The 13,277-nt window shown below is 45.3% G+C and overlaps 2 protein-coding genes across 2 annotated transcripts; both read right to left on the reverse strand.

Annotated features, from left to right (window-relative positions):
• Positions 1–75: 75 nt before the first annotated feature.
• On the reverse strand, positions 76–6,962 carry maza (MYC-associated zinc finger protein a (purine-binding transcription factor)). The gene is made up of 7 exons (XM_086056860.1): positions 6,237–6,962; positions 4,881–5,031; positions 4,328–4,707; positions 3,680–3,957; positions 3,461–3,524; positions 3,215–3,386; positions 76–2,429 (listed from the first exon to the last, which is right to left on the reverse strand). Exons 1-7 carry the CDS (start codon positions 6,267–6,269, stop codon positions 2,134–2,136), a joined length of 1,374 nt encoding a protein of 457 aa, XP_085912986.1. The 5' UTR covers positions 6,270–6,962; the 3' UTR covers positions 76–2,133.
• Positions 6,963–7,855: 893 nt separating this feature from the next.
• Positions 7,856–13,212, reverse strand: cdipt (CDP-diacylglycerol--inositol 3-phosphatidyltransferase (phosphatidylinositol synthase)). The gene is made up of 6 exons (XM_086056901.1): positions 12,777–13,212; positions 11,466–11,600; positions 10,892–11,045; positions 10,733–10,814; positions 10,462–10,543; positions 7,856–10,236 (listed from the first exon to the last, which is right to left on the reverse strand). The coding sequence occupies exons 1-6, from the start codon at positions 12,817–12,819 to the stop codon at positions 10,091–10,093; spliced, it is 642 nt and encodes a 213-aa protein (XP_085913027.1). The 5' UTR covers positions 12,820–13,212; the 3' UTR covers positions 7,856–10,090.
• Between the last annotated feature and the right edge of the window lie 65 nt (positions 13,213–13,277).

Here is a 13,277-nt window from a genome sequence, read left to right on the forward strand (position 1 = left end):
CGGCTGCAGTCAGTCGGGTGCACTTGGGCGAGCACGATGCTAACATTAGCTTAGCAACATGGACGACGCACAAAGTTCACTTAGTGCATTTATTACACTCGACGATCATCATCACTATGCACGAGCACGGGAAAGGATTACAGTTCTCGATGGAAGGACATCCGAGCCATCTGAGTTTCCATTTCAATTAAGACGCTCCATTTTTGGGGGTGTGGGGGGACGCTGAGATACATTTGGATTTTTGGGAGATGATGAATTTTCTTGACATTTTTACAATTTTTTTTTTTTTACATTGACCTTTCAGAGATTTTATTTTCTTTACACCGATTTTTTTGTTTTGTTTTACATTTTGAATAATTTCATCATTTTTGGGAGATTTTTAGTTTTTAACTGAATGTTTGGAGCTGTAGAATTTTTTCAAATGTGAGTATATCACTCAGGGATGGGCAATTTAAATGTTGGAGGGGACCACAATTTTCCATCAGTGCTACTAGTGGGGCCACATAGGACAGTGCACTTCTTCAGATGTATGACAAAAATGACATTTAAAATATGGACAAAATGTTCACGTAATATATTTCATTTTTCTTAATATGTTTCTCACGTAAAAAAAAGATCCACTATAAAAAACAGTGTTTGAAGCAAACAAAAAATAACCACATACTATCTTTTTTCCTGTGCAAAGGGATTTTCTTGCATTAAAATTGCCATTCAAGGACGGCACAAAATTGCTGAACAGCAAACCAACTCATTTTGTGCATTTTTTTTTATAAACATAAACAACATAAACAAAACAAATATTAGGCCTACCTATGTATATAATATAGGGCAGTGACCTGATGTAAACACAATCAAGACATGTCTGCCATCTAGTGGTGAAGGATGATATTCCAACTTTAAACTACAGTCACCCCATTATTTTTTACAATTGGTTATTTTCCCTTTTTCCTACTTTTTTATAGATTTTTTTCGCAATGTACCCCCAGTTTTTCGGAAAAATGAAAATAATTTTGTTTTTTCAAATAAACAAAACTGAAATATATTTTTTTAATTAATCAAGGGACCAAGTAGAGTTTGGTCGGGGCCGCCAGTTGCCCATCCCTGATATCGATGAAAAGCGAATTCAGTGTGAGAAATTCCATGTGAAAGTAGGATGGCACAGATGAACTTCCATATTGTTGCACCACTGCAGGGAGCTACAAAGTACACGTCAAATTCATCACATTCAACGTTGAAATATAAAAAGTGCACACACGCGAACCACGCACGCACACACACATGCTGACGTCACTGAACAATCCCAGCGGCGTCTCACGCACACATGAGAATTCATGGAATGTTTTGGGGATAAAAACAGGAATTTATACAAAGTCATTTTAACTCTCTTCCTCGCCTCGAGTCTTCTTCGCTGCACGTTGGCGGCAAATGTTGATGTAACGTAATGATGTCATCAAAAGCAGACCTCCACCCACCCACTCGGCCAAGATCAAGTCTGTGGCTGTGTTGGGAATTGCTGGTGATAACACTATTCTAGAGTATTGGCTTCGCGTAGTGCTTTGACGCCATCTTGGTGCCATGGGAATGTTGAAGTGAGCTGCAAAGCTTCATGTCGTGCTTTGCCACCATCTTGGTGCAAAGGGACTATACTGAACTGAGTTGAGGGGTTTTATGTAGTGTTTTGGCGCCATCGTCTGGCATTTTGGTGCCAAGGAACTATGTTGAGGCAAGTTTAGGAACTTCACGTCGTACTTTGACACCACCTTGGTGCTAGGGGAATGTTTAAGTGAGTTGAGGAGCTTTATGTCGTGCTTTGGCGCTTTACTGTTGACTCAACTAGCCAAAAATCTTTCTTTAGTGATCAGAGAGTTGGGAATGATGAAATATTTGTACCTCTGTTTGGAATCACTGCAAAGGGATTTTCAGTGGACATTTTAGGAACTATCTAGGTCCACTATATAAAAATCCTTATGTTGTGATGATGACGGCATATGGCGCGAGTCGCTAACAATGATTCCCGAGACAGCCACAGCGGTCTCAGCCTCATGGCACTCGGACTCCAAATCATCATTCGATCATGGTGATGTCATCGCGATGTCACAAAGGGTTCCTTGCTCACATGCCGCCCCGCGCGTGCTAGCTGTGCGTCTGCGCGCTGATGCCGGAGCAGTCAGTCACAAGCAGCCCGGCGTCGCCGGCGGGCGGGGCGTCGCCCACAGGGCCGGCGGGGTCGGGCTCGGTCTGGTTGGCATGTGTGCCCATGTGGCCCTGCAGCTGGGTGGTGGTCTTGCACTGCACGCCGCACAGTTGGCACAGGAGGACCCCGCCAGGCCCCGCGCCGCCAAAGCCGCCGCGGGCGCCGCCGCTCTCCTTCCACTCCTGGCCGTGGTGCTTCTGCGCGTGGACCCGCAAGTACGTCAGCGTGGTGAAGCCTGAAAAGCGCAAACGGCACGCTGTCAGAGCGGCGCCGCTGAAATGCCCACGAGTCATTTCTACAACTCTCCGTCCTGGGTGAGATTTATTACAGCGGAACTTTGACTTAAAGTGGAAGTCAACGCAAAATTTTTTTTTTTTTTTCAAGAATATGTTCTATGCAAGTCCACTAGTTGAAACAGAGCATTCTGATAAATATTGCGTTTGTGAAATAAACTCGTTTTTAGCCATCTCCGGGGGCGGCCATTTTGTCACTTCTGTCGCCTGAAAATGACATCACAACTGCTCACAACGACCAATCACGGCTCAGATTCAGAAAACAGGTCAGCCGTCATTGGTCGTCGTGAGCAGTTGTGATCTCTTTTTCAGGCGACAGAAGACAAAATGGCCGCCCCCAGAGATGGTTAAAACCGAGTGCATTTTGCCGCTTCATTTATATTCCACAAACGCAAAATGAATCAGAATGCCGTGTTTCAACTAGTGGGCCTGCTGGGAACATATTCTTGAAAAAAATATGGGTTGACTTCCGCTTTAAGAGTTTAACTCGCACAGCTTTCAAAACAGCAGCCCTTAACCCAAACACTGTCAAAAACCGGTTCAGATCCTAACAATTTCAACCGTCCCATCTAAAACCTCCCATTTCCTGCTAAATTCTTCAATGAGACGGTCGCTTCCCAGCTGCCATCCCACCTTAACAATCGTGATTACAACACTCGTCAAAGTAATTGCAATTCTTATTTTTGGCCACAATTGTTCTTAGAAGCACGACTGAGTTGTATCTTACTGCGGTTGCAGAGGTGGCAAGCGTGGTGCTGCGATTGGTTGTGGACCCTCATGTGGTCCGTGATGTACGCCGCCGACAGGAGCTTCCCGCAGATGTGACACGGCACCTTCTCCTCGTGGCGAATCAGGTGCGCCCGCAGGCGGTCCCGCGTGGCGAACGCCGACGTGCACGTCTGCGAGCGACCACAAGATGATGAAAGGATCCGGTCGAGGAAGTGTGTATGTGTGGGGCGGGGGGATTTGTTACCGTGCACTTGAACGGTCTCTCAGTGGAGTGGACCTGACGCACGTGACTGTTGAGGTGGTCCGGCCTAGAACAAAAACAAACAACGCCACAACTGGGTGAGCAGTCAAGCCAGGAGGACTCTTCTCAGCCCTTTTTTTGTTTTCTTTTTTCTTTTTGGCCAATCAGAAGCCTGAAGATGAGATCCAAGGTCAGAAGTGCCACGCGTGTGTGCGGCAGTACCGCGAGAAGGCCTTGGCACAGTGCGGGCACACGTAAGGCTTCTCCACGCCGCCCTGGTGCGAGCGCACGTGGTAGCTCATGCGGTCTTTCCTCTTGAAGCGCTGCTGGCAGACGGGACACGAGTACGGCTTCTCGTCCGAGTGCGAGAGCCGGTGGCGGTTCAGGTGGTAGACGTCGCGGAAGGCCTTGCCGCATGCCTCGCACGCGTGGTTCTTGCGCACCTGGTTGGCGGCCACGCCGGGATTGGCGGGCGCGGCGGCGGCCGCCGGGCTGGGATTCTGCAGGGAAAAAGCACAAAGGGGACTTCTGACTTGCATATAAATGACAGTACTGTTAAGGTATCGCTCTCCAATAAAAGACAATTTGGTACGTATGTGGATATATTACAAAGTGGAACAATTTGGTTTGATTCGATACCCTCGCATCTTTTAAATCGATTTTCCAATTCAAGTTGTTTTTTGTTACGCCCCTGGTAGAACGTGACATAAATTACGCAGTGAGTGGGATTACTCAAATTGACTGGCCAGATCAGCAAAAAATGGTTGATGAGAAAAAACAAAATGAGTACCGGGTAATTTGAAAATAAATAAAATTTAAAAAAATGTTTTGTAGTCTGTATTTCATCATGAGCGGGTCCAAGTTCCCCACCTGGTCCACGGCGGCGGCAGCGGCGCCCACCACCACCAGCGCCGCCGACGGGACGGGATGCGGGGGCGGCTGCATCGCCATGGCGACGGTCACCGGGGCGACCGAAACCGTCACCTGCTGGCCGGGCCGGGGTAGGCCGTCCGGGGCATCGGGCGTGGCGGGCTCTGGCGGCAGAGTGAGCTGGAGCAGGGAGAGGGGCATGTTCTGCTTGGGGAGCGCCTTGGCGCCGGCCTCGTCCTTGTCACGGGCGGCGCGGTCCTTCATCTTGATGCCCGTGTGCACCGACTGGTGGCGCCGCAGGTTGTAGCTGTTTTTGAACTCCTTGTTGCACGTGGCGCAGATGTGGGCGGGGCGTGGTGCTTTGGGCGGCGATGCTTTCACTGGGGGAGGGGTCACATTACATTCAGTAAGTGTCATATGTTTGCACCACTACATCGCGGTTCATCAACGCATTGTTTTCATACAGGCAAGTCAAAAATAAATCATCTTGTAAGTCAAGGGAGCAGTGTACTTTTAAAAAAAAAAATTTTAATGTCACCCACGAGGCCCTCACCGGGAAGCGGCTCCTCGTTGAGGGCGGCCGTGTCCACAGTGGACGGCGGCGCCACCAGGTGCTCGGCCAACGGACTTTGTGCCGAGGCGCTTAGCTCGGGCAGGAGCTCCGCCTGCAGGGGCACCTCCGGCTGGCCTGGAGTCGACGGCGTCTGTCAACAAGTGGACACACAGCGTTAGATCCAGATCGACAGATAGTAGAGATGCAACAACTAATCGATTGTGACATATCGACAATTATTTTGAGATTCGATTAATCATTTGGGGGACTTGTTTAATTCTAAATTGTCCAAATCCTTGGAATTTCAGCCTCCTAATTGTAAATATTGTCCGATAAGATAAACATCATCAGAAAAAAAAAAAATTCTGCTTTTACTTTGGAAAAACAACGATCAACATTTTTTCCGATTGTCTGACAAATGTCATGAGTCAAACAAGGATGTGAATCATCCTCAATTTATATTTGTGCATATTACACTGTCAGTTTGAAATAATGTCCTGTTTTTCCCAAAAAGGGGTGGAAATGAAAAAATGTTTTTTAACCGATTCATCAATGAATCCACAAAATCATTGACAAATTAATTCATTTTAAAAAGATGCAGCCTTAATAGACAGAGCCCAAGGGGGTCTTCTTTATAAATGTTAAATCTTTTCAAACACTTGGCCTTATTATTTTTTACAGTATCATAAAAGAGCAGCGTAGTTACATAGTTAGTCACTTTGATTTAGCAGACACAAAAAGGACCTGAACCAGAAAGAATTGCTTCGTTTTGCCGAATGCAGAAGTCAAACTTCCCACATTTTAACGTGAAATTTATAACTTAAAATGTGACTTTTTTTTCAGGTGAGGCAGCAATACGCGTCCATACATACGTCATACTGCACTAATACTCTCATAAAATAAGTCATGTAAGTAGTGTTACATATTAGTGTCATTGCTGTGAACTCGACACAAAAGTAAATCTTTAGTAATGTTTGTCATGGCCCAAGGTTTGCACCGGTTCGTGTCCCAAACGAAATGACTTGCAGGTTGCATACGTGATACTATTGTGATTAATTTGCTGTCATAACTCCATGTAAACATTGCTTTTTATGTAGTTAGCGCTGCACCGCGATGCACATGATAATAAATACGCGTTATGCTGTGCACCAAATACAGATAAAATGTCTACTATGCCCAACCACCACCCCCGCCTTCCTGACACCTGGATGCAGAAGGCAGCTTGGGGGAGGGCAGTGGAGGGGGGCAGACCCTGACCCCCGTGTGACCCAATTCCCCCCCCCCACACACACACCACCACATAACCCCCACGCCCACCCCCCCAAGTGTAAGTGAAACAAAGCACTTGTGTCTCACCTGAAAGAGGAAATTGCTCCACGAAGTGTCCATGCTGCTCAGCGGCCAGTCAGCAAGCGGCAGGCCGCCTGGAGGCTCCCTCGGCCAGGGAGCAAAGCAACAAACGCTCGCTCGCTGCGCAGTCACTCAAAAATGACAAATTGTCAGAACAATCGTGCACCGCTGGACGGCGTTTGCCGAAATCGCACTTCCTGCTCCTTCTGTACTGTTATGCTGCAAACCAGATGAATTTAGATGCGCTAAAAACGCAGGCTGTCATTCGTGCTCCAAATGTGCCTTTTATGCAATTTGTTTATGTCTGCTGTCATAAAATTCAGCATGCAAAGTAGCGATGAAGTGACTAAGAGGAGGATGAAGGTGATCACAAATGATGGAAGCGCTGGCAAACATTTATTAGCGATAGCTGCGGGAGAGGCCTTCACGCGGGATCCAAGCCTCGGCCTCGCGTAGCGCTCCTCCCGCGACTAGGACGCTGCCGGTCGGCCACCGTTCCTGGCTCCGCCTCGGTGTTTGAATGGCCGGGATGACATCTTTCTCTTTTTTTCCCCTCCCTCTAGCCCTCCCTCCATCGCCGTCCTTGTTCCTTTTCTTTTTTTTTTTTTTTTTTTAAATCTCGTCTCCGTCCCGCTGCGTCGTTTGTGCTTTAAAGGGAAAGTGTTGGCTCACGGTTGTCCTGTCGTCTCCCGACGAATAAAAGCCGACATTCGGCAGATGCAAACCGACGACACCCCCCCCCCGCCACTGCACTCCCCCCTCCCCCCGTCGCAATTTTGTGTTGACAACAAACAGACGAACAGCGTCGACCTGCTGCTTCAGCCGATGAAATTCGCAAATGGTCAAACAGTTCCGACGATGATGCGCCCAGGTCGACAACAGCTGGAGCGTGCCAGCGGCGCTCACGCCTGAGTCCGTCCGCCAAACCATAAATTTCCCGTTCGGCTGCTTGTCAAGCCGCAAATCTGCTCGTCCTTCGATGGGTCAACATTGAGCAATGAGGACTTCACTTCGGCCCTCGCAAACACGACCCGAGACGCTGTCATGGTGGCAAATGCCCCCCCAAAACGATTTTTCACAGATGGCCGCTTCATTTTAGGGTTACAGATAACGATCAGTTTAATAATCTTGTCAATTATTTTATCAATTATCGTTGAATCGGATAAAAACAAATATTTCGAACTGACAGTGCTGAAAATGCACAATGAAATTGTCGATGATTCAGTTACTGGTCTGGTCTGTAACAAGTTAGAAAATTGGCAAAAATGCTGATTATTGTTTCCCAAAGTAAAACCAGATGTTTGCATGTTTGATCATTAAGTTTTTCTTATTTTGAAAAAGCACAATCCATCTGCTTTCATGGACGACGACAGAAATCGGAGAATAGTTTCTATTGGGAGGCTGAAATAAGTTCAACAAGGTCTCTTAACAATTCATCCATGATCAAAATTCATTCATTTCATAATTGATTACTTGTTGATTCATTGTTGCACCTCTACTTAATTTCCTGTTGTTGTTTTTTTTTTCAAACCGGACACAACAGATTAAATTTCTTGAGCTACGGTTGTATGGCAGGATTAGATTTAAATCACGTCACATCACAAACATCATCCACACGGATGAGATTGACGCTTCTTTGCTTTTATTTCTACAGTGTTTTCAAACCACCCAGAAGCAAAAAAAGCAGAAATACAAGTTGTTCCAAATGCATTTAAAGCAGTAGACAAACACGTGTTTGCTAATAATACATTCTACACGTTGCTCATATTTCATCACACGTTGTACACAAATCATAGCAGCAAAAAAAAAGAAGAGAAAAACACACACACATAAAATGATACTTGGTGCCATAAAAACCACTGTCTCATCCTTTTGAGGCAACTCTTGAGGAGCAACAAAATGCTCGTCTTTCACATGATCAGACCCGAGCAATTGTAGAGCGCTCGTGTTCAACTGAAGTTGACAAGAGCTGAGTTGAGATCGCTTCAAAGGTTAAGAAAGATCGAATTAGGGGGAAGAAAAAGCACGCGTGAAAACACCCGTAACATACGCAACCCCAAACACATTAAAAATAGAATGGAAATACAGATTAACCCGTTCCAGACCCCCCGTCCCCCATAATAGGAAAAGTAACACTCTAACCGAAACCATTATTGCCATATTTTTGGTCTCAATTCAGTGGACATTGTGATGCTCCTTCAAGTGTGTGCGCCTTGTATACCAGAGGACCGGAGCTGGACATGCCTGCGATAACTAAACACCCGAGCAACACACGTAGACAGACAGCATAAGAATACTCATAGGTGTGTGTGTGTGTGTGGGTGTGTGTGTGTATGTGTGTGTGTGTGTGTATATATATATATATATATATATATATATATATATTCTTTATCCTCTGCAAAGAATGACCAATCTCACTGCATTTTACTGAAAAGTTTGACTGTCTCCATGTATAACTGTAGCTCTGTAATATACTGCCCCCAGGTGGCCAGGTTTGTTAGCGTTGTTTGTTAGCATTAAGATAAACGGACGATTCTAAAGCAAAGCTACGTGGTTGTTTGAAAACGTGTCTTTGTTTAATGTTTAGTTTGAGAGTAAACGTCTGCTGTGAGAGGCCCAAAACAGTGTGAAGCCTCTTTTGAAAGCTGCCAAATTGTGGTCAAGTCAGTTGAGTTTGCTGCCAGCATGCAGCGCTTGGATCTTAAGCTTTTTGCTTGCGAGCCAAAGCAAAAAAAATCTTGAATCTCAAAGAAAATTTCTACATTTGGTCACTAATATGTCAAGGCACGACTATATCATGTGCGCACCAAATGCTTAATTGTGGCCACCAATTAGGATAATTTACCCATTTCAGGCCACAAAGGACGACGAGGGTGAAAAGTAACTCGCTATTTTAAAAGTCTTCAAATTAGTTTAAAGATTGTCATTTTTTTCTTCTTTGGTGGAAGAGGAAGTCAACGCAAACATTTTTTTTTTCAAGAAGATGTTCTATGCAAGCCCACTAGATGAAACAGTGCACTCTGATAAATATTGCGTTTCTGGAATATGTGTTAATCCACTCGTTTTTAGCCATCTCTGGGGGCGGCCATTTTGTCTTCTTTCGACCGGAAATGACATCACAACTGCTCACAACGACCGATCACGGCTCGGCTTCAGAAAACAGGTCAGCCCTGATTGGTCGTTGTGAGCAGTTGTGATGTCATTTTCAGGCGACAGAAAACAAAATGGCCGCCCCCAGAGATGGCGAAAAACGAGTGCATTTTGCGGCTTAACTAGTGGGCCTGCTGGGAACATATTCTTGAGAAAAAATATGTTTGGGTTGACTCCCGCTTTAAGGAGCAAGTTTACAGTAGCAAAGCAACTAGTTTGAAGAGGTCAGGGGAGTTTCTCGTCAAATCAAATGAAGCTGCTGGCGCCCGCATGGAATTCAAACTCCAATCTGGCCACTTATCAAATTAATTTCTTAGAAGACTTGTAGTCCAGAAAAAAAAAAAACAAGTGCTTTAAAATAGGGAGGTACTTGTCAGCCGCCCTGGAGATGCGTGTGCCCAAAATACAAATAAATAAGAGAATAATTCCTGGACAAGTGGGTAAACACATGGAGCGCGGCTTCTCAAGACATCTTATTGGCGTTTAGAGCCAAGGTGCGCTCTATTTGTGTACCCACGCGTCCAAGCTGGTCGAGGGAATGCAATTAAACGCACTGACTTGTTTTTTCTCATGTCATGGGTGACACCCCCCCTCCAAAAAAAAAAAAAAACATTGAGAAGAAAAGTTGATTGTGTCCAAAACGTTTGAATGAAAATCTGACGAATTTGGTCAAATGAGCCTGGAGACAAAGACGGCGAAGTGACCAACGCTCACTGCGACTTTCTGGCGGCGGCGGCGCGCTGGGCGGTGTCCATGGCGGCCATGTTCTGAGAGGCCGTCACCAGGTGCACCGCGCTGATGCACGACTTCAGCGCGCACACCACCCCGCTCGCCACGAGGGCGCAGTACACCAGCGCTGAAACACATTCGTGTGCACTGGTTACGATACACACACACGCGACTATATATAAAAGCACTTTTGTTTTTATTTTGTTGACAAAAAAAAAAAAAGCTTTTTTCTATTTTACTTGTAGTTACTTCCTTAGTTCTAGTTAACTATGACAACCCCGGCACACACACCAGCCGCCGCAAGCACAAAAACACACACACACAGGGTGGCGTGGGTGCGTGCGAAAATTACCACTGGGTTGTTGCAGGTGATTCAGGATGTAGAGCAGGCAGAAGAAGAGCTCGTTGCCCATGCACATCAAGAATAGAACCACCTGCACACACGCACACAACACGCGTCAGCACTCCAAGCGAGCACGCTTGACCTCTTTGGGGAGTGAAGAAAAACAGCGCAAAAGAGTGAGAAGGGGTATTAACTTTAGGGAACGGAATTTTTGAAAATAGGGTGGGTGGCCGACGACACGCAAGAGGTGTGTCAAGTGTGAAGAAGTTGCACGTGTGACCTTGTTGGTGTAGTAGACGCGCAGCAGCGGGTTTCCGGACAGGTCGATGCTCTTGTGACTGGCCGAGCCCTTGACTGTCGAGCTGCAGACACGCGCGCGCACGGTTAGCAAGCGCGGCAGGTGGGCGGCGGCGGCCCCGTCCAGCAGGAAGCGCGCCACCTGTGCAGGTGCAGCCAGTGGCTGGCGATGTCCAAGCACATGCTGAGCTGGAAGAGGAAAGCGTAGGACGGGTAGAGCAGCGCCAGGTTGACCAGCAAGCACATGGTGGCGCAGCGGTCCGTCAGCATGTCCAGCATGGCGCCAAACTGCGTCGCTGATGACCACAGGCACACGCAAGCCTCGTTAGAATCATCATCAACATCGTCACTGTCGCCATCTTCGTCGCAGTCTTTATAATTCTTATTTACATCGTCACATACTTCATTATCTTCATCAAGATGATGATGATGGCGACGGTGACAATGACGTCACCGCCATCGTCATGATCATCATGTTTATCAGCATTTTGGGGAAAATGTTTAGGGTTTTACGAATGACTGCTTTTTTTGCCTAGCGTCTAAATAAGCGCCATGTCAAAATATCAGACGGGTCGCAGGAGTGGCTAAATAACCAGCGCTGTTCACAGCCATCATAAGCCCAAAAAAACCAAAAAAAAAAAAAAAACATCCTGAGCAATAAACTCTAATTTGTGGATAAACCGATAGCTTTGAAGTTACTAGTGGGGAACACGTACACTGGTTGAACGCCCGCGCAGCGTGGCCATCAAAGGCGTCCAGCAGGCTGCTGAGTATGTAGCAAAAACAGGCAGGATACGGGCAGCACGGCATCAGTAGGAAGGACACTAGCGCCAGCACAATGCGGGCGTAACCTGCACGCAAGCAAACAGCACATTTGTGGACAAGAATTGAAGACAAAAAATATAACCCGTCTGTGGCAACAACTCTTGGTAGGTGGGGACAAGACTCATCGAGTGTTAAGTCGAGGCAAAAATGCAATCCAATGTTGCCATATTTGCAGATTTTCTTTCTAAATGAGGGGTTACTTTTCACCCACTTTGTACAACAACGTAATGCATTCTCCATCAACAAATGACATCCGACAGTAATAACTAGATCTGAAACTAACAATTCTTTTATAACCAATTAATCTGTTAATTATTATTTTTTTAAATGAATGGATGAATCAGAATCAGATTTAAAAAAATATTGCTTCATTTCCATCATTTCATTCAAAAACAGAACATTACTTCAATCTGACACTGCAGTAAATGCACAGAGGTAAATAAATGATTTATGATTCCATTCCTGGTTTGATCTGTAACATCTGTCAGAAATTGGGCAAAAATGTTGACCATTGTTTTTCAAAGTAAAAATAGATGTTTGCAAACGCCTTGTTTTGAATAACCACAAAAACAATCAGGGCATTTGGATCATTTCAAGTTAAACGTGGTCTTTAAACGATTACCAAAATAGTTATTTATCAATTTGATAATCGATTACTCTTTTAATTCACAAATACCAACGACTGGTACAGTGCACCATTTTGTCTGCAGACAGATAAAAAATATATACTGTATATACATTTTCGTTTGAACAATATTTGAAATGGGTATGAAGTTTAACGTAAATGTTGCTTGACAATCATAAATTACATCAAACGCTGTTCTAAATAAAATCAATGCGGAAGAGAATATTGAACGTAAGTTTCACTATAAGCAACAGACAAGTCAACAAACATTTATTATTGTTATAATAAGTATTATTATTATCATCATCATCATCATCATCATGATTCTTTTCACGAGTTCCCGTGCAAGTGACGTACTGTTTCGTTTTATATTTTTATTTTTTTTAAGAATAAAGCCCCGACCGGGGTCGGAGGGTTACACGAGGCCGAGGCTTGGATCCAGCGTGAAGTCCTCTTGCGGAGCTATCGTTGAGTGAGATAAAACATGGGACATTTATAAAACGTGTTGTAATACAGTATTTGTTTGCCATTCATTAGCAGTTAGCTTAGCAGCTACCAGCCGGCTTCACAAACTCACCGATCAGATTCGGAACGAAGAGGAAAATGTTTTCTTGTGCCATCTTGCGTTTGAAGGTCGTCTGGAAATAACAGTGTTTTTGTCTTTTTTTTTCTTTCTTTTTTATGTAGAGATTGTTGTGGTTAAATCGTAGAAATTAGCTCTTCCTCACGTAGAAGCTTGTCGTCAAGCTACCGCTCAAGCCTTCAAACAGACGACCATTTCCGGTATATTTGTGCTTCACTATACACGGAACTTAACGAACCACTCGACATACTACTGTTTTTAACGACTGAGAATGTTTGCACTGGATAGTATTAACAGACACTCGCTTAGTGAGAAGGCAGACTTATCGGCGAATTCATTCCAGTGAGGAGCGTAGTATTTATTTTTTTGCATGGCCCTTTCCGGCATCGCTCTGGTCTGCGAGTGATGGGATTTCTTGTTCACCCGGGTACAGTACTTCCCCTTTAAACTCCACAGCTCTATTTTTAGCTTCGTCTTCACCAGTTCGAACCGGAC

This window comes from Filicampus tigris, chromosome 16 (genome assembly GCF_054856515.1).
Source record: "Filicampus tigris isolate MCC_2025a chromosome 16, RoL_Ftig_1.0, whole genome shotgun sequence".
NCBI classification, from domain to species: Eukaryota; Metazoa; Chordata; class Actinopteri; order Syngnathiformes; family Syngnathidae; genus Filicampus; species Filicampus tigris.

What these genes read in the sequence shown, in the direction of transcription:
- cdipt (XM_086056901.1), bottom strand. Translation starts at nt 12,819, where the DNA reads ATGGCACAAGAAAACATTTTCCTCTTCGTTCCGAATCTGATCG. An exon ending in CTTCGTTCCGAATCTGATCG is followed by an intron (nt 11,601 to 12,776) that starts GTGAGTTTGTGA and finishes GCTTGCGTGCAG; the next exon opens with GTTACGCCCGCATTGTGCTG. An exon ending in TGCGCGGGCGTTCAACCAGT is followed by an intron (nt 11,046 to 11,465) that starts GTACGTGTTCCC and finishes TGTGGTCATCAG; the next exon opens with CGACGCAGTTTGGCGCCATG.
- maza (XM_086056860.1), bottom strand. Translation starts at nt 6,269, where the DNA reads ATGGACACTTCGTGGAGCAATTTCCTCTTTCAG. An exon ending in CTGCCGCCGCCGTGGACCAG is followed by an intron (nt 3,958 to 4,327) that starts GTGGGGAACTTG and finishes TTTTCCCTGCAG; the next exon opens with AATCCCAGCCCGGCGGCCGC. An exon ending in TTGCCACCTCTGCAACCGCA is followed by an intron (nt 2,430 to 3,214) that starts GTAAGATACAAC and finishes TGCGCTTTTCAG; the next exon opens with GCTTCACCACGCTGACGTAC.